Source organism: Eptatretus burgeri, chromosome 1, assembly GCF_056783735.1.
Source record: "Eptatretus burgeri isolate ZD-2024b chromosome 1, Ebu_testis_v1, whole genome shotgun sequence".
NCBI lineage: Eukaryota > Metazoa > Chordata > Myxini > Myxiniformes > Myxinidae > Eptatretus > Eptatretus burgeri.
Genome location: NC_140961.1, coordinates 107,560,635 through 107,588,557, shown reverse-complemented (window position 1 = coordinate 107,588,557; position 27,923 = coordinate 107,560,635). Strand labels below are relative to the sequence as shown.

The following is a 27,923-nucleotide window of genomic DNA, read 5'->3' as shown; positions in this document are numbered from 1 at the left end:
ATAATATAAAGATGGCCCCACATGCCTTATAAGTGTTTCCTTTCCTCCCTTTACTCCTTGTTTTTCTCTATTTGGTTGCATTCTCTTCCCTATCCTCGTCAACAATCCAACCTTCCATTTTTACTCCTCTTCCCCCAACCCTTTAACCATCCATTCGTGAAATGTATTTCATTCATTATCCCCCACCCGTTACCCTATCTCTTATGTGTGTAACATTGAGATGATGCCTTTTCATTCTAATGGCCATGCACAACCTGTGCTTAAATTGTACAATATGCATGGTTCTAGCAAAAGCAAAACCCATAATTAATTCACAACTTCAAAATATATTATTCAGTGTTCCTTACACTTCAGTGACATCTAAATGTCTCCCCTACTGTATTATTCCCTGGCAGTGGCCGAACAACCATTGCTGGCTGTGTCACATCTTGAAGTAGACCGTGATGACAACAACAATGATGAGTATGGCAACTACGAGGAGCTTGTTGCCAAGTCACTGCTCAACCTCGGCAAGATTGCTGAGGAGGTGGCAAACAGCGCTTCACGTGACACAGCACGATGTGGTGCCACTGGCAGCAGTAGCAATGAAGAAACCGATGATGATGATGATGATGACAGCAGTGACTCAGGCTGGCGCAGCCGTAATCGATTGACTCCTCTTGAAGGTGTGCATGAAGCTAAGAGACCAAGGAGGCCTGATGAAATTTCTGAAGTTGCTGAGCCTCCTCCTCCCCCACCACCACCATTGCTGTTGATGGAAGAAAGAGAGAACATCCGTGACGAATCAGATGACACCGTTTGTCTTAGCAGCCTTGAGTGTCTGCGCAACCAATGCTATGACCTGGCACGCAAATTGAGCGAGTATTCGCAGCAGGAAGAACGGCGGCAATGCGGAGAGCCAAATCTTGATCATGGGCAAACAGCATACCATGGAAATGATTGCTCTGCAATGGAGTCACGTGATGGTAACTGCTCAGATATGGTGAATCTGCTGAAGCTAGAGGAGCAGTTGAACCGTAAAGCACCGAGTTTTCGTATGGCACTTGCAGCTGAGGAAGGGGATACGACACGTTTTGAGGGCAGTGAAGGAGAAGAGGCAGATGGCGAGAGTAATGGTGATGAAAATGATGGTGACGATAGGGTGAAGGATTTTGGCAGTGACGGAAGTGATGATTACGATGAAGATGAAGATGACCATTCAACAAGTTCAAGTAGTAGTGGCCATTCAGATGACTTTGATCTTGTCAAAGGTAACTTGAGTCTTCTTGAAAAAGCCATCGCACTGGAGACGGAGCGTTCAAAGGTGTCCAAAGGAAAAGGGTTGGGTGAAGGGACTATACGCTATGGTCGGAAGACCATTCGTGAACTGAAAAATTCATCCAAGACTACAAGCAGGATGAGAGCCATGGATAACCACTGCAGAAAGAGCTACCACTCTAAAGGTAAAACATATTTTCAACTTATTTTGTGGTTCGTGTTTTGTAAATATTGTTCACTTTGTTTCATCGTGCATGGGAAACATTCAAAAATATAAAAATCAGTTGAATTCTACTCAGCTATGTTTTGTTACACAGCATTTGCTTGCATATATTGGATTGTTTCACATTTGTCAAAAAAATATTTGCAGTAAGATCCATATTAAAAAATGAAAGCACTAGCAACTCGTATATACAGCTGTCCTGCAGGCAAAACTCAACTCCATAATTTCGACCACTGAATGGTCTTCATCTGGGACTGTGTAGGCAACATGTGCCAGGATATAAGTACTTTCCCAAGGGGAAGAAGACATTATGTGACTGCAGATGGTGGTACCTGTCTGGCAGACGTTGCCTGCATAGTTCCAGTTGAAGACCACTCTGTTGTCCAAACATCAGACCTGAGCTTTGCCCACTGCGCTACTATACTAGTTGGTGTTGTCTTCATTTTTGAGTATATAGTATTCCACTGTTCCACATAACACAGGGTTTTCATTTGTTCTAAGACACAGTGATGATATCAGTGTGCATGATGCTAAGCTGTCTCAAATTGTAGTTTAAATTGTAGCTGAAACTGCAATGGTTGGCAGTATCTTATTAGAAAATTTGTTATTCTGTCCATCGCATTTAATCATGGTGCAGTAAAATCTTCACACCATTGATGTGGTAAATGTTTTGCTGTTTGAGGAGCACAACACTGGAATCTAGCTCACCTTGTCTGCTGTGTTGGCATCATGTTCAGTGTCTGCCTGACACTCACTACCATTGTCGGCCAGAGGAACAACAGTATTTTAACTTGCAGTTCAGAATGAAGCTAAACAATTAGGATTAACGAAAGCCGAAGATGACTTATTAAGCATCAAAAAATGCCAAAATTCTGATCCTTTCCTCCACCCACCACCACTCCACTCACCCCGACCCTCATTGAGCACCGCACTCTCAATAATCTATATTATGAGAAAACGGATGCCACACCTCTAAGTAGGGAACTTTTCTTCTGTAAATTTCCCTTTCCATTTCGTTTTGCTCTCCATTTCAAGTCGAGATGAACTTGTAATTGCTCCATCATACTCCACCCCCACCCCCAATTGCACACATTATCTCCTCCTACATTTCAAAATACATTTAACTGCCAAACTGGAGATGACTGATGAGCAGCCATATATTTATTATGTACTGAAATACGGCACACATTTTGACCTCCCCATCCCCATGAGCTATCGATGCACCCCTTGTCTCCTCTCCAACTCCATCCTTATCCCCGAGCTCCAAATCTACTTCCCTGCTCTCTCGACTCCCACAACCTCCTTTCTCTCTCTCCTATAATCTGTGAGTAAGGATGAATGAAAGGAGATTTGAAGGAAAGGAGACTTCTCCACCTCCATTCCTTTTCTCAATTTTAATTTTCTCACCTCTGCCTCCCCACTTCCCTTTTCCCATTACATACAGAAAAAAATATGACGATGGTTCCTTACTCCACATATATATTGTGTACAGTCTGTTGAAAGTCTATCACGTTTAAATCTTTGACATTAAACAAAAGCATTAATTTAAGAAGAACATCTTGACATCAAGCTTTTTCACTTGCTAGTGTTTCTGAATGCTGCTATAAACTTCCCTCTGATGTTACGTAATACATCTTATTTATATGTACCTTTATTCCTTGAGGATTGCACGAATAACATAACTTTTAAATTGCATCATCAGAGCCTTTTCTTTTTCTTTCATTATTTCATTTTAACGATTACACTTGCATCCTTTTGATTTCATCCCCTTCCCCTCCTTCTACAATCAAAGTACCTTTCCTTCACTTCCCTGATTATCATGTAATTTTCAAACTCTGCCTCAATTAAGAATCTACCACTTTTCATTATTCCTTGTTTTTCTCTGTTTCTAATGGTTGAACCTCCGTTTGTTCACCTTCTTGATCTCTTTTAGACAGGATTCTGGGTGGTTTGTCACTGGAATGTGTATATAGGTTATGTTTTTTTGGCAAGGCTGATTCCTTGTTTTTTTCTCTGTGCAATAGTTTCAAATATACTGTGTATATTTATATATGTTTTCATTTTTGTTTCCTCTTTATGAAACTATATTCTGAATCAGGTGGTAAAATATCAATCAAGGGATCGTTAACACACTACCTTTCAAAAATGGCAACATTTTAAACCTTTTCATTCTTCTTCCATGTATATTCGATGTGTACCTCCTCCCATACCTCATATGTTCTCCAAACCTCCCTCTTTGCCCATCTCTGTCTGAGATCCATTACTTTTGCTTTATCACACATTTTCTCATCCACCTCTTCTTTAATTTCTCTATTTTTGCGAAGGCCTCTGTATCATAAACAGGAGTCCAGCTTTCGGCCGTCAGGCTCCGGAAGTGTATTCTCAGGTCTATTGGGACAACCACAACACCAACTCACAACAATAGCAACAACAACACCATTATAGTTGCTCCCAAATTGCTGGAATTCAAGCATACTGTTACGGCTGTGGAAATTGACAGAACACCATAAAGGTCCCGAGATCAGTTTGGCCGATAAGTCCATGTCCAGATAGATTTCCCCACCGTTGTTTAAAGGGAACTATTCATGTTAACCGGGCTGTGATCTTTGAGTTAGCCGTTATTCTTTACTGTCGTTATTTTGGACCAACCACGTCCACCACCAACATCTTTCTCAACAACTGCTTTACAACAACCACCACCACCACCACCAACATCGCTCTCAGCAACCGCTTCAGACCAACCGCCTTCCACCACCACAACCACACCTGCCTCTCACCAAACCACGCCATCCTCACCACTTCGCCAGCAACCGTCAACATCTCCACACCACAAACATCCCCTCACCTTCGTCTCCGAAACGACGCCATCTTTGCGCCAGCCGCGGCGAGTCCGCATCGAGCGGCGTCACTGCAGGCCGACGCGGGAAGTTTGCTCGTCGGATCAAGCTTGGTGATCTCGCGCACGTCTGCTTTCCGCGCAGAGGTCAGAGGTCGAGGATCGGAGGCCAAACCGCGTCTCACCAGCCCTATATAAGGACGAGCAGAGTGCCAAGCTCACGTTCGAGTTGGGTCGAGTCGAGTTGATCGGCCGGTCTGAGTCAGTCTGGAGAGGTCGGGGAGTCGGGAGGAAGCCAGAAGCCAAGGAGCCGCGTGGAAGTCTGGGCTCGTGGCGGAGTCGGGAGCCTGGAGCTTGCAGTCGGTGGAGAGTACGGGCGTCGCCAAGGAGACGCGAGCTGGAGGCGCAGCCTTGCCTGCTGTGTCGCGCAAACTGCGCGTTCGTGTGGAGAGAGACGGAGAGAGCTCGCCAGCCAGCGACAGGCGGTCCGAGGTGATCGGGCTTCGGCGCAGTTCGAGCATCACTGAGGGACCGACGGGTTCTTACAGAGCATCAACTCTAAGAGAGCAAAGACCCCTTCGTTCCTCTCAAACGAGTTGCCGACTGAGGCCCAAATCACCCGGCCGCTTGGCAAGGCCCGAGCTCGACTGCGGCTATGCTAGCTGCATGGGGAAGGAGCATCGCGTGTCGCCCAAGCGCGTTCATGTGGAGAGAGCCGGAGAGAGCTCGCCTGCCACACGGAAGGCCCGAGCTCGACCGCGGCTACGCTAGCTGCTGTGGGAACAGGACGCCGCGGGTCGCCTAAGCCAGACACCACGATGGTGCAGGTAACCTGCAACGGTCTCGTGGGACTCGTTCGGTCTACCAAGTCCCACGCCATAAAGACCCAAGAGGTCCAGTCTGACCCTATTGCCTTTGATGGGGTCTTTTTCCTGCTTTTCTTTCGAATGAATGTTGTGGCGCCGAGTCCCGTAAGTAAAACTGTGTAAGTGAATGTACATTAATAATTACTTATAGACGGTTGTAGCGCTTTGTCTTGCCCACGTGCCGTGCCGCATTCATTGCTTGTTCTGTATACGTGCATGTTGGTGTTTTTGAATGACTGCATGATTGTTCCTGCATACGTTGTAGTCCAGGCCCTGGCATAGAACCCCGTATACATTTCTGACCGCATAGACTTTGACAGTTGATTTGAGCATGGAATACCTCAAGCTTCAAGAATCTACTCGGTGGAATTCTGAAATTTGTAGCAAAATCCGGAAAACAGCCATTTTCCAAAATGGCCGCCACCAGGTCAGCGCCAAAAAAGAAATGCATATAACTTCTGATAAGAACGTAGTTTAAGGACGATTTTGGTGTCTATTATATGGTTTTTACGTATGCCTGACAAAGTGGTGGTGTCAAATAGCATTTTAGACGTTGCCCAGTTGCCAAAATCCAAGATGGCCGCCACCCAAAATCCATCAAACATGAAAATGTGTATAACTTTTGATAGGAATGTAGTAGAAGGACGAATCACGTGTGCATTATGGAGTTTTAGGTATGTCCGACACAGTCTTGGCGCCAAAAAAACATTTTTGATGTTTCTCAGTCACTGAACACCAAGATGGCGCCAAACTCAATTCGTCAAACATGAAAACGTGCATAACTTTTAACAGAAATGGTGTCTGGTGTGGCCATATTGACAGTCCCTTGGTAACAGTATTATATTTAACGTTATCAAGTTTGCCAAAATCCAGCATGAACGTCAATCAAGTATGGCAAACAATCAAATCAGTTAAATAAGATACACACAAAGTTTTATAGAAGTATGACAAACATTTATCGAGGGCTAGTACAGATTCTTAATATTTAATAACAATACCGAGAGAAAAAAACATTGCAGAATAATATTACACAGTACAGTCATTGCCTGTCGTGGTATGAATATGAGTTCAAGCACAGAGAGTGGCAAGTTATGATATTGATAAACCAATTAGTTCTTACGTCCCATCCTGACGTTGGATGAACAGGCAATATTTCGTGTACTGACCTATCTGCACTACCCAAGATGTCACTGACCTAATTGACTGACTATTTATTAGTTATTTTGACATGCTGATTCTTGTTGTTTGTGACAAAAGATCACAGTTTTGCCCAGCCTTTTTGCTTGGGTAGCGCTTTGTGTTACACTTGACCATGCATTTACAGATAACAAGCTTACCATGGGGTAATGAATTGAGACATTTGGCAGGCAAGAGGATGTCATTATCCATTACCCAGCCGTAATTCGTCGGATCTGGAGCTAGGGATTCCAAAGGCTTTGGCGTCGTAGCTCGAATATGGCACTCCACTCGAAGATGGTTGAAGGTCTGAGATTCTGGCTTGGACTTTGCACCAGCCCACACATGAACGAGATACTCCTCAGCCTTCTGCACGACCTCTTCAGTTAACTGATTTGACTCTGCAAAATCGGCAAGGAACTTCTGTGGTTCACATGAAAGAGACGCGTGTTTTGTGCCAATCTTACTAAGCGAATCATCGCCAGTGAGGACATGCGCCTTCACTATGACCCTGCACAGTCCCACTCCCAACTTATCTGCGAGAACATGCAGTGGTATATAACGCCTATGCTCACCGGAGCCAAACTCTACCCACAACTATTGAAGACCCCTCTCTCGCTTTTGAGAGATAAAGCGAAGGAAATACACTATTGTGTCAGTATCATTAGAGATCACGAGCAGCCGACTACTCCCGCGATCCACCTCCCATGCATAGTGAAGAACTAAGCGATCATCAGCTTCTTCCACACGACATGTCAAAGCCTCGATAGATTCACAGGTTTCGGCAGACTGTGGGGTTGACGATCTGTCTGCGGACAGCAACTGTGCTGGCACAACTTCCTCATCTGTGATGCATCCGCTGAGCACGAAGGGCAGCTTGACTAACAGAGGAGTTGATGCCAGCTGGCGGGCAAGCTGCTGCAACTTGGTTTTATTGGACCGCGATGTCCAGAACTTCTCAAGTTGCTGTGGTATTGGGACGTCTGCAGTGAGCTCAATGAGGTCAACAGACCCCACTCCGCCAGCACGACGGAACCTTTCTCCAGCTTTAACGGATGACTCCAGGTAGCTGTCAAATACGACGTGGAGGCTGGTCCTGGAGCAAATTGAGCGGCCTGCAGATAAGACACAGCTAATTGCGCGATCGAATGTTCCAAAGGATGCTAAGTTTGGAAATGACCGAATTTTAGACATGAAGACTAAGATAACGGATACGTCCCCCCCGGGAAAATGCATGTCTTCAACCGTTAAATACTTCTCCAGATCAGCAATCATTGCACTCTTGTCAGGTTTGGAGGGGAGGTCACCTTCAAATATTGTCGAAATGGGGATGATATCATGGCCATAGATAGAGTCGAGTTTCATGCCCCGCTCTTTCACGATCTCAATGTCACGCTGAGCTGCCGCTATCATCTTGGGCGACACAGTTACAGGAGCTGTAGTCATCGCAGAGGGTGGTTTGTAGTCCATTTGCGGCAGGGTTCTTTTTGAGATGGTGACCGATAATTTTTTTTGTCTTCTCCAGGAACAGCTCTTTCCGAAATTCTTTGACCAGTCAATCTCCGTTCTGTTGCACCTGAAGCAGCCGCACTGCCACTTCATCATCTGCCAACTGTTTGGTGATGAGGTTATGGAGCTTGATGCCTGGAGCCTCGATGATGTAAGGATTGCCCCTATCTCTCACAAAGTCCAGAAGCCTTGCCACGTTTTCGTTGAGCTGAGCAGCTTTGCGACCAGTGAGTTCATGATGAATCCTTGCTGATTCGCTGTGATTCATTGATACATCATTCATCATCTCCCTAAAATTGTTAGAGACAAGCATAATTTCGTGAAATATAAGCTGCCACTCAACAGTGATCGCCAGATTTCTTGTTTGGCCTACAATGCCACCTTCACTCTTTGATGCTGTCTGTATCGATTGCTCAAGCTTCATATCTGGTGAAACGGCATTAAAATAGCCAGCAGCTTCATCCTTCACGACAAACTGACCACTCAGGAAGCGCTGGGAGACCTCAGGATGAGTTGCCTCTTGGACCTTTGTCGATTATAGATAAAATGAGCCGTAATGCATGTAATTTAGATAGTCGCTCTCCCGGAATATTGGAAGAGATTTTTCTACGGAGGCCATGTGTAGAGGGAAGTTTCTTTCTCGGTCTGATGCAACAGCATGCTTAATGTTTCTAGCTATCCGTTGAAACAGTTGCAAGTACTGGCACATCTTAGACTTCGCACAACACTCGTTGAGAAAGCACTCAAATTGTTCATGGAGGTCTGAAGATTGCTGAACAAGCTCTGCAAACTTCTCGACTGACCTCTCCTTCTCGCAAAGAGCCCCCTTTACCTCGACCGCACATGTCATCATATCATCACTGACCTTGCGACCACTCTGCGCCAACCACTGCCAGAACGCCTCCCAAGTCAACGAGCTAATCAGGTCTGAAACCATCGTTATACCATGGAAGGAGCGCACATAATGGCTGCCTTCCAAGACTGAGTTCAAGGTCAGTTTACCAGACACTTCTGTCTCAATGAGAGCATCCTCAATGCCCGACCCTTGAAGATACCGCCCAGCACCACTTCAGCAATATCTTAACCCAGTGAAACATTCCCATCATGCCATGCACATCAGAGAATTCATTCGACTCAGCCAGCATGATGTCGGCCACAGTATGAAACACACCCTCATCACAAAATACGGCTATCAGGGACTGAGATGGGTTAAGTTGCCGATGGACACTCTGGATGTTTTGAAGGCCCTTACGTACAGTAGCATAATCTGTCACAGGGGAGGGATCACAGGTACAAACCCAACTCGCATCACAGGCACTATAGCTGTAGATAAAAGAGCGTGGGAACCACCCCAGGTCGGCAGAGTACCACAAGTAGCATAACCCTTCGGTAGACCACACCTGATGAATGATATAAGAAACTCGCGCTTATCTGCCTCACAGAGGGCAGGCACACAATCAAGATAGGAATTGATGCCTGTTTCTTCGATAACTTTGAAGTAGGGGGTAAGACTTGGTTTCACCAACAGTTTTGGGTGATGGGGCACTTCTTGGCATGGTAGTTTCACAGGCAAGCATGCGGTGCTCTTATGTAAGTTCATTTCACATTTAACTTCATGTAAGTTAAGCCAAATGAGGCAGTCAGAGGGCTCTTTTTAGCACCGTGAAAGAGTTGGTTGTACATAATCTGAAAGAGGCAGTTTATCTGGTTGTGCTGATTGCGCACAGCCCACGCCACCTCGAGGGTATTGTCATCTGAACTTGCGTCACCGTCACCATCCACCTCGTCATCGTCGCTATCACCATTAACCATCTTGAGCATTTCAATCTTTAGCTTGCGTGACCGCTTAATACCAAATAACGCTCCAAAGAATGTCAGTACCAGGTCAGGCATAGGAGTCTTTTCCCACGACTCTCGTAATTCATTGCCATCGCAAAATCGATCTGCGAGTTTAAAATCAACCTCACTGAAAGTGTCTCTGAGGATTTCACCGGCGGATCTAACTACATCTTTATTGCAGAGTGTTCTAGTTAGATCTTCTATGCTTGTATCTGCTGAGAAGCACATTTTGGAGTCATTAACCCTATAACTTGGACAGAATTTAATTCTATTGTGATAGTAATCAGTGAGAAAATTCTTAACATCTCGATTATATACTTCCACACTATCATGAAGGTTCATCACCATCAGCTCTCTGATTTCCGTCATTGTAAAGCCATATCCACCCTGAAGGAACGGATCTATACGAGATATGACATTAATGAAGACATCAGTCTTTGGGTTTGTTTTGAGTTCACATTTAGGTTCTTTCTGATCTGACTTTGACACATATTGTTTAAAACAAGCCACATGACAATATAAATCTGCAGCATATACATCTTCAGAACTGTCTAAGTCTGCACATGGGATATACACACCATCTTTACGATAACGGATAGCATCCAAAAACTTATGTGCACTTTCGAACTTACAGAGCCGAAACTTTTCCCGCACCTGTTCCCCCCTTGTTTTGACGCAGACCCTATCACATGCACATATGACACATTCTGTATAGATTGAGTTAACAGTTGTCCTGGGTCCTGGCCGAGGCATGGTGGAGCTGCGTGTGGATGTCTTGTGAATGGTCGAGTCAGATAATACTTCTTCTGTCGCCTCATCTGCAGCCGGTTCGTTAGAACTGGTCGACTGGTTTCGTACATCCGTGTATTTCTTATAGCAAGAATAAGTATTGTGATATTTCAATTCGAAGTCGGGTCCAATAATTTTCAGCCGTTTATTGACATCGTCACCTTTCACTTCCACGACATCATGAACACGTTTTCTTCCCGTTGCCCCTCCATGGAGTGGTTCTGAGCTCTTACCTTTCTTTTGGCAAATAATACATCTGTCAGGATAAAGAGCAGCGGGAGAAGGCTTTAGGCGAAGGTTAAGCCCTTCTGGTGTGGTACTTCTTCTCTTTATATCTGCCATGTTTCGGATCTTTCAGAATTTCATCACCTGAAAAAGAATGAAAGAAATTTCCACATGCAATCAGCATACACCACCACCACCACCACCACCACCACCACAACCACCACTACCACTACCACGACCACTACCACGACCACCACCACCAGCACCACCACCACCACATCCACATACCTCACAGCACCCTTGAATGGACTGAAAAATAAATGATCAGATTCACCATTTACCACTTTTAGATAGTGTTAAATAAATATACTGGTATATCATTGCAATGAACAATTGAACATCAGTTCTAATCATTCTTTCATGCATACCAGGAGCTCTAAGCATTCGTCTCAGGCTGTGCAGCATCAGAATGCAGCAGCAACGACTCCACCTCGAACTGAAAAATGTTTCATTATTTCTCCACTAAGTTATTGATCATCGATATTAAAGATTGGGGCTGAGAGCTTTGTCTCCAAACTCCTAAACAAAAAAAGACGAAGAAGGCTACACTTCTATCAAAAGGCATATACATACCCATGATTTGGGTAACAGTAGGCCTACTTTGGATTTCGGAAACTGGGCAACGTCTAAAATGCTTTTTGACGCCACCATTGTGTCGGGCATACCTGAAAACCCCAGAATTGACACCACAACCATTCTTCTACTACATTCCTATCAAAAGTTATACAGATTTTCATGTTTTATCGATTTTGGGTGGAAGCTATCTTTGATTTCGGTAAATGGGCAACATCTAAAATGCTTTTTGACGCCACCACTGTGTTGGGCATACCCAAAAACCCTATAATACACACCAAAATCGTCCTTCTACTACGTTCCTATCAGAAGTTATATGCATTTCTTTTTTGGTGCTGGCCTGATGGTGGCCATTTTGGAAAATGGCTGTTTTCCTGATTTTGCTATAAATTTCAGAATTCCACCTCGTACATTCTTGAAGCTAGAGGTATTCCATACTCAAATCAACTGTCAAAGTCTATGCGGTCAGAAATGTATACGGGGTTCTATGCCAGGGCGAGGACGATAGAGTAAATAAATGTGCAGGTTTAAATGTAAACCTGTTCGTTTCGTCCATGCCCCATTGAAATGCCATCTTGTATTGCGGAATATTAGTTGGCTTTTAAATAGCCGGTAAAGTGATCGGGTCCAATGGAACTGCGCGATATTACCCCGCTCGTTTATCCCAAAAGGAAGTGGGCTGCTTGAGCGGCTCGTTTCCAAGCGGTCCGTTGAGGTACAACCTCTCGGTAACCTACCTGCGCAAATAATTAGGTAAATCGAAGATTTGGCGATCGGACCCTGTAGCGTGCGGGTAGGGTACGGACAAGGTTGTGGTGGGATTGAAAACCCATCCGTGACTGGTTTCTGACGCCATTGCAGAAAGTCACGACTGGATTGTCCGTTCGGTGGGCGAACCGGCTGCTATTGGTGAAACGCGGTCGTTCGCACGCCGGGTGGGCGCGAATTCTACAACAATACATTACATCCGCCCATCAAGATGGAAAAGAGCAGTGGCTGAGTTATTGTTATATGAGAAAATAGTATGGAACGCACACCAATGCAGTAAGAGCAATATAAACTTGATCGCTTGCAAAGTTCAATCAGTCCAAAACAAATCTAACTCTGAAACCCAACTTAAACTGTAACAAATCAAATCCAACTTAGAGCAAGCAAACATCCGGACCGAGTAAGGGCAACATTTACAGTTCATCATAAGTTGAGTCTGTCGGGTCGACAACTGATGTAACCACTCTGAGTACAAGTTACACATGGGTAACTGATTGAGCTGTAGGCATCGGTTGGGTGACTGCTCTGTTTAGCTCTTGCAGATCTACGGAATGTGCAGTGTTGTTAGCTGGAGACTTCAAGTATGACGAATGGCTTGGGCCATCACTGACCTCACTGGTAACGTCAGTCTCAACAACAAACCGATTGACAGTAGAACCCTTATTGGCTACACTGGTGCTCTTATGTAAATGTCGACGGTTACAGCGATAAGAGTCACCCATTTCTTGGAACCGAACAATGTACTAACATGGCTCAGAACGCTGCTTCACAATCACAGCTGGTATCCACCATATGAAGTCCATCGGAGGCTCAATTCAAACTTCATCATTTGGATGTAATGTTGGAAGATATTTAACCTCCGCCATCTTCGAAGATGGATGGAGGTTACTGTTTTCACCCCTTTCTGTTTGTTTGTAACTTACGAAATCTAAAGATTTCGTAAGTATATTGATGACTTCCGTTTCTGTTTGTTTGTTTGTTTGTTTGTTTGCTTGTTTGTAGGCAAGATAACTCGAACGGAAGAAGCTACCAATGTCAAATTACACCACGTGATTCAGGAGGGTGATGGCTAGCGCTGATTAGATTTTGGTCAAAATCGGTCAAAGGTCAAGGTCACAGTGAGGTCAAACATAATTCCGTAAATTCACGTGGAGAAATGGAGTATTTTTGCTTCGCTCGACGTTATGAGTTAGTTTTAACTTCGATTTTAATTTTGTCTTCGGTTTTTGCGATCACTTAGGACGCTTAAAACTCGGTTGTCGAAATTCTGGTAAAAATCGGATGTTTTGGAGACGTTTTAAGATTGTATAAAAAATATTTCACTCGACACGTCACGGGTCGTCCCATGATGCAGTGCGCTCGAGCAGACGCGTCGTTGAGTCACGTTAAGGTTTTGCGTGTGCGCGTTGACGGTGTTTTCGATAAAAATGGTGTTTAAAAGTCATTTTTTATCCCAATAAAGGTTATCGTCGCATGCCTGACTCGCTAAGCCGTCGGATTATGTAAAGATTGTTGGTGGATGGCCGAATATTACGGTTTTGTGACTTTGATAAAATAATATAAAATAATTGCGTGGAGAAATGGAGATTTTTGCTTCGGTCGACGTTACGCTTTTTGATGGTTTGGTACAGAATCATTGTAGAAACTTCTGGTTTGCGTCGCTACCTTCACTTGAGACAGCTTTTATTAGACAAGGTCAGAGGTCAAGTTGACGATTTCTTAAGTACCAGTCTATGACTGCTTGTTTGTTTGTTTGTTTGTGAACAGTATTACGGAAAAACTCCTCGACGGATTTCGACGAAATTTGGTGGGGGTGGGGGGGTTAGGTATGGTCCAAGGATCATGCCATTAAATTTTGGACTTGGTCGTCCCCCCTCCAAAAAAAATTGTTACAGGAAAAAATTTTTTTTTGCATTTCTCCATGTTTTAATTGATTTCCAACCCCCGCCCCCCAAAAAAATTGTTACCCTCCCCAAAAAAAGGGAATTTTTTTTTTGCATTTCCACATGTTTTAAGTGATTTCCAACCCCCCCCCAGAAAATTGTTACCCCCCCCCCCCACAAAAAAGTATTTTTTTTTTGCATTTCTACATGTTTTAAGTGATTTCCAACCCCCCAAAAATTGTTACCCCTCCCAAAAAAGGATTTTGTTTGCATTTCTACATGTTTTAAGTGATTTCCAACCCCCCAAATTGTTACCCCCCAAAAAAAATTGTTAGAAAAAAATATATATTTTTTTTGGATTTCTACATCTTTTAAGTGATTTCCAACCCCCCCCAAAAAAAAATTGTTAGAGAAAAAAAATATTTTTTGCATTTCTACATCTTTTAAGTGATTTCCAACCCCCCCCCAAAAAAAAATTGTTAGAGAAAAAAAAATTTTCTGCAACTTTTTTTTCAACAAAATTTCGATTTCTTTTTTTTGCATTTCTACATGTTTTAAGTGATTTCCAACCCCCCTCCCCCCAAAAAAAAAATGTTGGAGAAAAGAACTATAACTCTGTCAGCACTGTTGACATCATATTTAATGAACAAGATATAAGGTTCACTTGAGTGACCCAGCAGTATTGGCGGCGGAGGTTTTTCACTCTCCCGAGTGCTCCCCCTCTAGTTGAGCATGTGATGATGATTTCATCCATATTGGGGATGCTCCATCTCTGCCCTCAATCATCTGGTTTATAATCCTCTGAAATATTTCAGGCGCATATTTCAGCCCAAAGGGTAGACAAAGCTTCTTATTCTGACAGAATGGCAGAGATTCAACAAGTCACTTGAGCCAAGTCTCAAGTCTAGTTTCAAGTCTTTGAGGGTGTCTCAAGTTCAGTCTTAAGTCACCATAGCATTACTTCGTTCTTCAACTTGTATCAAGTTCCACATTTACTTATAAACCTTCGAGTACAAGCTATCAAGGAATTAAGACTCAGGGGTTAATTTATTGCAATGTATATTCTGAAAAGGTGTTTAACTCAAGTTTTTATTTGTCATCTTCATACAGTGGACATTTTTTGTTTTGTTCCCAGCAAAAATTAATTTATGTGAAATTTACTTCTCACATCTAGTGTATCTACTTGAACATAAGTATGTACATGACTAGTCAGTTTGCTCAACTTAAGTCTAAATGGTTTACATGCAGAACCAAAGCATTCAATGTTGAACGGGTAAGGACATTATAATAATTTACTTGTATATTTATTATGTACGTTAAAATGAAACATATAACTTATTAACTTAAAATTGTTGTCTTTTAAGATACCGTACTTTTTTATGTTTGCTCTTTTAAATGATAAATCGTGATATAATTTCCAATTATTGAAGAGGTTTATATAATACAAGTTAACTGACATTTTAATCATCACAAAATATTTTTATGGGCTTGGGGGTGGGGGTGGGGGTGCACAGGGTTACAAATCAGGGTCCATGTTTCCCCCAGGAAGAATGTTAATGGATTGAATCAAGTTTTCACACGTAGCCACATTGGTTAGATTGGTACTTGCTGCTTGGACGTGGTGTGCTGTCTGAAGAATGGACACTCCCTTTAACCTCAGTGGTGAACGGTGTGCAAACCAGCGGCCGTGAGTGCTGGTGGGCTGCACATGTACACGCCCACGTGTGTCCAAACCTGGCATGTCTATGATGGAAAATAATTTACCATTTATTTTCAACCTAGTTTTAATTCGATATTTATTCAACAATTCTTTCTGAACATTGTCAACATGTCATTAGAATTTCAAGACGCATGCACTGTAAGTCGCAAGCAAGTCGCAATTCCCCAGATACCAAGCCCCAAGTCAGATTCTTAAGTTAATTTATTTAGTCAAGTCAGAGTCAAGTCACAAGATGCAAAACTTTACGACTCAAGTCCAAGTCGCCAACTCTGCCGAACGGTCTATTTAAACATGTAAGAGGGGATAATTCCTCACCTAGTTTAATTTGTAGGAAGCCTGACTATTAAACACTGAGAACACTGGCATTCGCTATTCTTGCATTGACATCCTCAACTGTGCACATGGGATGGTGCTTCCTCTTGATGACCTCATTCAGATTGGACGGATCAAGACAGATTCTCAGTTTGCCATTTCTGAGAGATACCATCATTCAACTGACCCATTATGTTGGTTCATTAACTTTGGCAATGTATTCAACGGATGCCATCTCCCAGAGTCAGGTTTTAATATGTAACAAGAGGGAAGCTGGTTGTCACTGATTAGCCCGTACTACTCTCTTCGAACCAGATTGCAATTTCACTATATAAGGGCCTGACTGAGTTCTCGTAGGTCACACTAGTTCTGGATATTTCTTCAGCTCAGTCAACACATCACATGTGTCCACTTCAGTGCCAATGGAATCAAATCTGATGATCAGACTCTGAACTTCAACTGCATCTCTGGATATTATGTTTTCCTGTGGGAGGAAAACCACTTCGAACATTGTAGTGACTGACTTGCCACGGCATTGAATCGGAAGATCCATGGCTCTGGCAGGTTTTATCCTGGGATTCGCATATGTACTCAATACCTTGGCTGATTGATGAAGTTCACCCGTGTGAGCGAGACTCCGATACTCAGATAGGGTCATTGTGTTGCAGCAAGCTCCGGTATCAATTCTAAAGGTCATTTCCTTTCCTGATAGTAAGAGAGCCAGCCTCAATTTATCACCATTGATTTCCATTGTCTGTAGTGCACCGATACTCAGAATTTTCCCATTAGTTTCCTCCACATAGGCAGTTGTATCAGTACAAGCACTATCACACGCACTATCAACCAAATTAATTGTAGCGCATGTTGATAGCAAACTGCAAGCCAATGGTTCTGCTTCTTGCACTAATACCAGCTTGATCCGATTGCTGGACATTCACCATGATTACCTGAATGGTCAGGATCATGACCACTGCAATGGCAACTGTCTTTAAGCTGGGGTGTATTCACGGTTGGTCTCCTGCATGATGGTAGAAGTGGTGGTGGGTTTGATTGTGGTTTCAGCCTCACTTGTTTTTAATGTACAGCAGCTCCACTCATATCCTCATCATGGACAATGTGATTCTGAGTCTTTGAAATTTCATATTGCTGACCCACTTCAAGAGCCTTGGCCAGTGTAAGTTCCTCACTCCTGTATAGCAGGCATTCCTTGACCTTCTCATATATGCCTTGGATGATTGCATCCATGAGTACATCTTCAGATTGCGCATAATCCCAGTCAATGAGAATGAAATGCAAGCCCTTAACAAAGTTGTCAAACAATTCCACAGGGCCTTGTTTTCTATTGAACAGCTGATACCTCTCAATACCTTTGTTTTTCCATGGACATATCTACAATTTTAAATTGGCCAAAACTTTGTTGAGGTCATCCTTCTCACCTTCAGTCCACTGAAAATTCTTGTATATTTCTCGTCCTTGTTCTCCAATTCACCTTCCAGCCCAGCCTGCCTTGCATTTGTTGGGCAGATCAGCCAACGGACCGTCAAAAACAAATGCAATGTTGTTTCAAAATCGAACAAATTCATGATATAAGCATTTCAAATCCCAGTCAATAGTGGGGTGTTCGAAGCTCAATGATGCCATAGTTTGTGTTTAAGATACCACCTTCAGATGGCACAGATGGAGGGAGATATTTTCAGATTCTTTGGACATGGAGCAGAATCAGGAGTCCAGCTTTCAGCTATCAGGGTTTAGAAGTGTCGTCTTCTCAGGTCCCTTGGGGGGGGGGGGCAACAACAACAACAACAACAACAACAACAACAACACTCTAGTTGCTTCCTGGATTGCGGTAACTTCAAATGTGCATTCCACAGTTCCTCCCTTCTTTGTGTACATCTTGTGTAAAATAGCCATATCAACCAATGACTATATTTGTTTTCATGTTGGGAAATACAGTCTAGCAAAGTAAAAATTTCCAAATCCTTTTGCATGAGGACAAGCCTCGCTCAAGTATCAAATAACATGGACTAATTTGTCAGTCAAAGTCATTACTTCTTGCACGTGAATTTAGGTCCGGGTCAAGAAAAGAGAGACAACAGATTAACAGGATAAGAGGAAAAGGAGGAGGAGAAGAAACACTGAAACCAGCAAGTACAATGGTAGGTTTAGGAAAGGTTAATGGGGTAATAGGGATCATGATACAGAATTGGTGATGACGAGAGATAGTGGTGCTTTCTTGAAGCCCTGGAGGCAAGATTGAGACAGAGCAGTCTCTGGAAGGTGATTTCTGGATGGGAGAAGCGAGGAATAAAATAGTTGAGGTGTTCAGACTGCTTGTATTTTAAACCAGGAGGGGGTTACTGGAAGAACATGTGCATCGTGGAGTCGCTAGAGTCAGCAAAAACCAGAGTGCCCACCAACCTGCCTGCAATGTGAAAACAACAGATCTTGTGCTTTGTCATCATCACAGGAGATTCCAATAACTTTGTGAGCTTTTGATTCCAAAGAGTCCAGCAGAGACAGATGTGATAGCGGGTCACTTGCTGAAGTAGAGAGCAGTATGCTTTGCAGATGATGAGTCGCTCTGATTTTCCAAGAAAAGACTTGGATCGACAGAGGATGCCCAGTCTGTGGCTCTTTTGGAGGCCAGCTTTGCTTTTGTGAGGCTTAAAAAGGAAAGGTCGTGGCTAATGGTGATGCCTCAAAATTAAAGTGACTGCACCTCTTACAGTGGTTGACCAAGGAAATTGAGAAGTGCGTTCGCTTTGTGATTCATCTGGAACGATAGGGTGAGTGATATTTTCCAGCATCGAAGGACATGTTCTATTTATCTGACGAGAGGCTAATAATTTGCAGATCATCAGAGAGAGAAATATGCAGCTGCTATCTACCTATCAAAGGGATGTGATACTGCACAACACAATATGGAGTCGTCTGCAAATTGAGAGTCTTTCCGAGTACTGAAGAGGTCATTTATAGAGATGAGGTGCAAGACCGAGCACAAAAAATTATTTGGGGAGATCCAGTCTCCACTGTGAGTGGGAAGGAGATGCTTCCATTTATGGCAACACATTGACTACATGAGTGGAGGAATTCAGAAATCCAGGAATTAAGGCACCCTTCTATGCCACAAGCAAGCAGGGAGTTTGGTAAGCAAAGCAGAATGCCAGCCTGTGTAGAATTCCTGAGATGTGTCAAGGGAAACAGTCCTCACCTCTTGTTTGAGATTGAGGAAGATCCAACCATTGCTGAGAGAGGTAGAGGTGCAGAAGCATATCCAGAGTTTACTGACCAGAACCAAATCGAAACTGATGGTCAGAGATAAAGCTGTTTATGAACAGTAACGTATTTAAATCAGAAGCAATGATGGATTCCATGACTGCTTTTATTTGGAAGCAATCTCACTGGTCTATAGTTTGTAGGCTGTTTTTTCACCTGTCTTGTGGATGGGAGTGATGTTTGCTGAGTTCCATGCAGAGGTGAGGCTACCAAAGTAGAGCAGACTGAATAGGGTATGATTCATAAGCTACAAATCCATCCATCCATTGAGACCATACTGTATGCAGAGCATTGGTACTGCCTAAGCAGTCTCCTTGGCTATTGGACACAGCCCTGGACAGGTCGCCACTCCAACACAGGATACCAGCATGCTGGCACTAATTGTGCCGACCTCGGAAGGATGTCAGGCATCACCTGGTATTAATTCAACAGCCAAGGGGGATTTTAACTCAGGATCCTTGGATCCAAAGCCCACCACCTAACCATTAAGCCAACACCAGGCATAAACTACAAATGTTGGCCATAAAAATAGGTTATTTCTTGAAAGTGAGGAATATGTACTGTACATTCAGCATTGATTCATAAGCTACATAGTAGCTTAAAGTTACATTAACTTCAGTACAATTAATGTTCAATTGTTTCGGAAGTGCAATGGCAATTAAAAACTACGTTGTTAAATTCAGCTTGTGTTTGCCTGTTTGGTGTTACCATCAGAGCGAATATGTGGAGAATTAAAAAAATGTATATGAGTAAGATACTCACAATAATCAGACAGAGCAATAGTCAGATGCGAGTGTTTTTTTTTCAATTTTTATACATAAGTGTATTTGATTATAAATATTTTCGTTCCATTCATATATAGTTGTAGATTGAAAAATAATATAACCTCAGTTAGTCTTGGACGATTATGAATATCTCTTTCATATAACTTTTTTTATTTCACACATACAACATGGTGGTGGGATCTTATGTTCTAAGTCCCCTTTACTTTGTTTATTCGTACATTGTCTTATGTTCTTGTAATAAATGTAAAAATACACTGATGTCCTCTCATGTCTTTGTCTGACATGTTATTTTATATCTACAAGTTCAACATAGTGTTGTCCAGGTCACTATAAAAAACAAAAGTGAGCCAACCGGTCAGTTTCACTGCATTTTTGTGATTCAGCTGTTTGCTTCCACTGCTTGAATAGTCAAAGGTATTCTCGAATGCACATTATTCATTTAAAAAACAAATGATTTGCATGTGTCTCTTCCGTTCATCATTGCCAATGTTGTCTGAACAGAGTGAAAGAAGGCTTTAGGCTGAGAGTAGGAATCAACAATGAGTAGATTTATGGAGTTGCATCAAAATGTAAGCTATTGATATATTTTAACAATGATGCATTTTACAGACTAGCAAGTTTCCCATGCCCGCACGGGGTTGTAAACTGGGTTAGGACAAAGGCGGCAAAAATGCAAATGGTGTGTTCTGTCATCGAGCTGGCAAGCTCGGAAGCAACAATTCACATTTATTGCCACTTATTATGCAATTCAAATGCTCTAATGGTGGTGAGGTGCTCCATTTGAAACAATTTGTTCGATATATTTTTCAGAAACTGTTTGATGTGGATGGTCTGTGATAAAGAATTGTATTGGTGTCAAAGCCAGTGACCAATTGCAAATTAATCGTAGGATTAACATGTGATTAGATATAAAACGATAGTTGAAGATTAGAAGATTGCTTAGATATAAAAGATTCATTCGATATAAAACGATAGTGGTATTGCCAAATGGAACACAAATGTAACTTGAACAGGTTGAGGAAGGGAACCCAAAATATTTTCTTAATGAATGATAAATACGTAAATTTGACTTTCAATATCATGTGCAAAGGTTTATGTCGATGAGTACAATGCAGCTATGGAATTTTAGAGGATAGGATATGGATGACAGAAAAGGCTTACTGTGAATCATCGAAGTAGAACCAGGAGAAACGGAAGAGAACACCAGCCTGACTCAACATGAAAGCAGCAGGCTTTTTATTTTTACCTCTTTGATGAAATATTTATGTGAATAACTTTGAACTGAGCTGCAAAGAGCTAAATATAATAAGGATGAGGCCTACTCCATGTTGCTGCCTCAAAAAAACACTATGTGATGTCTAAAGCCAAAAGTTGCTGTTATTGGACTTGGAACAGCACAAGAAAAAAAACAAAACATGTGACATCTGTCTTTTGTGGCCATTATGGGAATGAATTGTGTACAACAAATGAGCTGCAGAGATCAGGCATAAAGTATGCATGCATAAAGATGATAAAAAATATTCAATGTTTTTTATGTGGAATATGCCTCAAAAATGTTCCAGTAGTTTTATAAAAAAGATAATGACATTTATTTCGAGTGAACCCTATTTCACATTGGAGATGAGATTTTAAACTTCTATAGATTTGCTTCATGAAAGCAACTTCAAGTGTGAGTTGTGTCTTCTTTTATTTGTTTTAAGTTTCAGAAAGAAAAACCGATGTCGTTGAGTCATCAGAAAAGATTTTCAAAACATCCAAAAGATTTTCAAGAAGTTGGAGATGTTGATTTAAAAGCAAGACTATGTTCAAAATACTTCCCTGAGGAGTGCTGTCTTCCAAGGATATGCCATCAAATGCAGCACGTTGCTTGTGTGTAGAGAAAAATGCGGTAGCTGCAAGTATAGTGAATCGTTAATGCCTTTGTAGGGAATTTGACAAGCAATTTGACTACCAGACTGTCAAAAGTACATGAGCTCTCTGACAAAACTACTTTGACTTATTGTTTGAAATTCATGATATCCTTCCACTTCTGTGTCAGTAGAGACAATACATTTCCAAAATGAATACTTAATTAATTGTGAGAAACCAGGAAATTTGCAATCAGTAATCTTTCTCACTGATTCCATTAAAACAATTTCAATTAAAAATAAATTACGACATGCGATCATTATCATAGTTTTAACTATGCTTTGTTATTTTGAAGAAAAATACTTCAACGAAACAACGTGAAAAATGTGATAAGGAACGGATTGAGTAATTATAATATTTTTAAATGTTTTGTTTCCTTTTAACATTACGAGTGAGAAAACTTACTGATCACAAATTCCTGGTTTCTCACAATCAATTTAATATTAATCCTGGATTAATTTAGTATTACTGTATGTTGTCCCAATTGACAAAGGAATGGAAGAAAATCATGAATTTCAAACAAGTTGAAGTAATTTTATTGAATTACAATTTGCCAGCAAATGCAACTTGCAAAATTTGCAGTATTTTTTTCCTTTGCTTGTCTATTATTAGCCATGATAACATCAAATTTTCACAGCCAATCAGGAATCCTTAAGTTAAAAATGTGGCTGCCTCCACATAAATTATTGCTCAATTCACTAAAGAAGAATTTTTGGCATGATGATATCCTTTTTCACAAAAGGATATGTCAATAAAAATTGCATGATGACCAGTTGTAGTCAATCTGAATTTTTGAAATTTGATCCTTGTTTATCTTTAATTACTCTTGAATAACTTTTCTGATGCATTGTGGTAAGTTAGGAAGTGCACAATGGTCAATTTCCTCAGAAATTCAATAAAGTTCATGTGCCATCCAAATGGAAATTTGCTCAATCAAGAAGCATGACGGTCAATAAAAGAGTCACCTTGTTTGATATCTCTCACATGTTTTGAACAAATGAAATGTGAGCAACATAATCCTTCTTGATCCTCTTATGAAGATTTTAAAGCTTGTAAGGATGTAGCTTCGCTTTTTTCATAATCTTGTGAACTGAGGCCTTTGACACGTTCATCTCTAAAGCTGTCTGTCGTACTGACTATTTTTTTTTTTTTAAGAATTGTTGTATAGGTGTTAAGGACTGCAACAGCCTCTGCAAATGTGAATTGCTTTGGCCTGAGTGTTATCCATGAAAATGGCAAGCCATATTCAATGGCATCACAATACATCTTGCAAGTTGTATTTTTTATTTATGCTGACTCGTTTCTCCCATATTCCTTTCTGAAATTGGACTGAACAACGACTACTGTGTGCACCCCATCAAACCATGCTGCAATTTAATGTTAAGTACTGCTTTGAATTTGTATGTGGTCATGATTTCTTCATCGAATTATGGAAATAGAAACAAAGCAAGATTGTGAAAAACAAGAGGAATTACATGATAAGTGATAAAATTTAAACCAATAAAGGTTTCAGAAAAATGATCAGTTGATAGATAGATGTGACAACCTTAAACAGGCAAGCTACCAGACAATTTAATGTTAAGTACTGCATTTAATTTGTAAGTGGTCATGATTTCATCAAAAAATTATGGAAAGAGAAACAAAGCAAGATTGTGAAAAACAAGAGGAATTACATGATAAGCTATAAAATTTAAACCAATGAAGGTTTCACAAAAATAATCAGTACATAGATAGATGTCTTCTTCTTCTTCTTCTTTCGGCAGCTCCCTTTCGGGGTCGCCACAGTGGATCATCCGTATGATCCGCATACTGATTTGGCACATGTTTTATGCCGGATGCCCATCCTGACGCAACCCTGGTCGCCTCTTACGACACAGGGATACGGTACACCTATTTTAACCAGGGTATACACCGGCCCAGTACACTGGTACTCATTTCGCTGACCTCGGAAGGATGACAGGCTGAGTCAACTCCCTGGTGTATTAATTCAGTGGCCCAACGGGGCTTGAACTCGGACCTTTTGGATCCAAGCCACTGCCCTAACCACTGTGCCAACACCAGGCTTAGATCAGTAGATAGATAGATAGATAGATGTGACAACCTAAAACAGGCAAGCTGCCAGACAATTTAATGTTAAGTACTGCATTTAATTTGTAAGTGGTCATGATTTCATCATGAAATTATGGAAAGAGAAACAAAGCAAGATTGTGAAAAACAAGAGGAATTACATGATAAGCTATAAAATTTAAACCAATGAAGGCTTCACAAAAATTATCAGTATATAGATAGATAGATGTGACAACCTTAAAAAGGCAAGCTACCAGTCCCTTTTCCATTTAATATTTTCGTATTTCATGAAAGTTGGCTCAGCAAATTGTGATGCACCTCCAAAAAAGAAATTTGTTTGGATGGAATGGTTCATTGACATCCCTTTCATGCTGCAGAATATTGTATAGTGCTGTAGGATAAAAAAAATCTCACATTACTACATGTAATTACCGACTAATTAATGTCCCTGCAATTTCATCACTATTGTCTACTTTAAAGAAGTGTGACAATTTGCACCACAGTTGAAGATTTACAACTGTATAAATTATTTTGTATGATAACAGGTGGTCTTGAATACAAAGGTCCACAGTCAAGCCTTAGGTTGAGTGTTTTCTGCTGTGGCAGAGTCCAAGAGAAGATCAGGAATCTCATTCAGGAGGTGGAAAATGCACTCTTGCTGAATGGCCACTCAAGCAATCACCTCTTGTTCAAGCAATTTCATGATTCTCAGAACTGGGTGGGGAGGATGTGAAAGATGTCTGCCAAGTGTTTCCCATGAATGTTTAAGGCAAGATAGGGAGCAATTTTAAATGAAAATGTTCAGTGTACTGAACAAAAGTACCAAGCAGGATATGGATATATATATATATATATATATATATATATATATATATATATATATATATATATATATATATATATATATATATATCTTCTTCTTCTTTCGGCTGCTCCCGTTAGGGGTCGCCACAGCGGATCAACCGTATGATCCGCAGAGTGATTTGGCTTAGTTTTTATGCCGGATGCCCTTCCTGACGCAACCCTAGTCGCATCTTACGACACAGGGATATGATACACCTATTTTTACCCGGGGCATACACTGGGCCCAGTATACTGGTACTCACTTCGCTGACCTCGGAAGGATGACAGGCTGAATCAACCTCCTGTTGTATTAATTCAGTGGCCCAACGGGATTTGAACTCAGTACCTTTTGGATCCCAAGCCGCTGCCCTAACCACTGCGCCAACACCAAGCTACATATATATATATATATATATATATATATATATATATATATATATATATATATATATATATATATATATATATATATATATATATCTATATCTCTATCTATCTCACAAAGTAGGTATGCTGTGGTATGTTTGTGGGAAATTCCACATAAAACTATTATGAGGGACTTCAACAAACCATCAATGGTCAGAAATGAAAGTGGACATCTTGGGGAACCTGTAGAAACCGGCAATATCATACTCTCCATTTCCCTGTTTTATTAAAGGTTAATTAAAGCAACAGAATATGGGTATTGTAACCTTCGAAATCTTAGTTTGATTGGTAAAATTTTTATTTTACTGTACGTTTCTTATGTGACAGTTATTTTGAGTGTGGTGACTCAGAATGTGAACTTTGGTGTCTCTTATGTTTTGATGATGTTCTGTCTCCCTATTCGGGTTTTCTGGCATCTACCCTATCTGATGAAATAATGGATTCGTACATAACGCTACGTGTCCACTGCATCGAGAAAAATAAGGAGTCCAGTGTTGATAATGTTTTTTATGATTTTTATTCCAAATCTCCCTTAATTTCTTGGAAAGATGACAGAGTCTAACAGCAGAAAAATATGGATCAAAATTGTAATCAGAAAAATAAAATTCGGACCGCAAGTAATCCCTTCTTGATTTTCGTGTCAGTCCCGTTATGTACGAATCATCATCTCTCGTCGGACGCAAATAATGCTAGCATTAGAAAACCTTGCCGTCTTGCAAACTTCCCCGATTGATGGATATAATAGGCACTTGTGTGCACATTTCCATTCGTTCCATTTCAGTGTCAGCACATTGATACATGTTTTTAGTTTAAAATGGTGTTTAAAAGTCATTTTTTATCCCAATAAAGGTTATCGTCGCATGCCTGACTCGCTAAGCCGTCGGATTATGTAAAGATTGTTGGTGGATGGCCGAATATTACGGTTTTGTGACTTTGATAAAATAATATAAAATAATTGCGTGGAGAAATGGAGATTTTTGCTTCGGTCGACGTTACGCTTTTTGATGGTTTGGTACAGAATCATTGTAGAAACTTCTGGTTTGCGTCGCTACCTTCACTTGAGACAGCTTTTATTAGACAAGGTCAGAGGTCAAGTTGACGATTTCTTAAGTACCAGTCTATGACTGCTTGTTTGTTTGTTTGTTTGTGAACAGTATTACGGAAAAACTCCTCGACGGATTTCGACGAAATTTGGTGGGGGGTAGTTAGGTATGGTCCAAGGATCATGCCATTAAATTTTGGACTTGGTCGTCCCCCCTCCAAAAAAAATTGTTACAGGAAAAAATTTTTTTTTGCATTTCTCCATGTTTTAATTGATTTCCAACCCCCGCCCCCCAAAAAAATTGTTACCCTCCCCAAAAAAAGGGAATTTTTTTTTTTGCATTTCCACATGTTTTAAGTGATTTCCAACCCCCCCCCCCCAGAAAATTGTTACCCCCCCCACAAAAAAGTATTTTTTTTGCATTTCTACATGTTTTAAGTGATTTCCAACCCCCGCAAAAAATTGTTACCCCCTCCCAAAAAAGGATTTTGTTTGCATTTCTACATGTTTTAAGTGATTTCCAACCCCCCCCCAAATTGTTACCCCCCCCAAAAAAATTGTTAGAAAAAAATATATATTTTTTTTGGATTTCTATGTAGAGGCCAATAATTTTACCACATACAGTATATTCATAATATATTGTAAGTGACTCAGTCTCCCTCATGGGTGACATGAAACTGTTGGCAAAAATTATCTCAAAAGATGCCAAGAGGAAGCGAAACTGTGCGTAAATGGAAAATCCACCATGATGGGGTTGTTTAATTTATCCACACGGATTTTTCCTAGTGCCTGTGTTCAGCTTAACAGGTGGGATTTTTTTTATGCCAGAGGACCAGATTGCGACTCAAATACATAGCAATAATTTCAAAAGAAACACCGGTTTAATAAATACTGGGGATGGGATATGGGAAGTAAAATGTCAATATCAAAATACTGAGATAATCGGACGGCATACTTAATCTGACGGGAACAGTTTCTCGTTTCTCTTAATACTACCTCAACCCAGGCAGACTAATTCGAGAAAAAAAAGAATAACAGAGGAATGACAGGTTGTGTAGGTGTGGTGCATTTGGCTTTCCTAGAGTGTCAAGAGGCACGATGCAAACAACACTGCCTCGCACCTCTCTCCCAGTCTGATCTTGCCTTTGAAAGTCCGTTGCTGGGCTGATGCTGTGCACTCCATCACGGGAGGGGGGGGATCAAATTGGGGGGAGGGGGGATTTTACCATCACTCAGACTGGAGGATTGGGTCAAGCAGCACATTCAATTGTCAATCCGGAACAACTTGGAGACTGGTCGTACACAACCATCCCGTACATGTAAGAACCCAAGAAGAATGCCTGCTTAAAGTGAGTCTGCCATTGGTCAGCACCTCCTGAACAAACCTGAATGTGCCCAGGACTATCACGTTGAACGGTTTCAGATTGTGGCACGTGTTTGTATGTACTGAAGCACATTTACATGTTCTTGAAGCCATATTTATACACACATGAGCTCCTGTTCTTTGCGAACAAAAATAATATGTGTAAACACAATCTCT

At 41.3% G+C, this 27,923-nt stretch overlaps 1 protein-coding gene across 6 annotated transcripts in view; it reads left to right on the top strand.

The window, feature by feature from the left end:
* Window positions 1-27,923, top strand: part of LOC147035139 (myelin transcription factor 1-like protein) — a 731,493-nt gene that overhangs the window by 411,146 nt on the left and 292,424 nt on the right. For all 6 annotated transcript variants that reach the window (XM_085894260.1, XM_085894272.1, XM_085894282.1 and 3 more), the window contains exon 9: window positions 396-1,442. In XM_085894260.1, coding sequence (XP_085750386.1) covers window positions 396-1,442 — 1,047 coding nt within the window. The remainder of the gene's footprint in view (window positions 1-395; window positions 1,443-27,923) is intronic.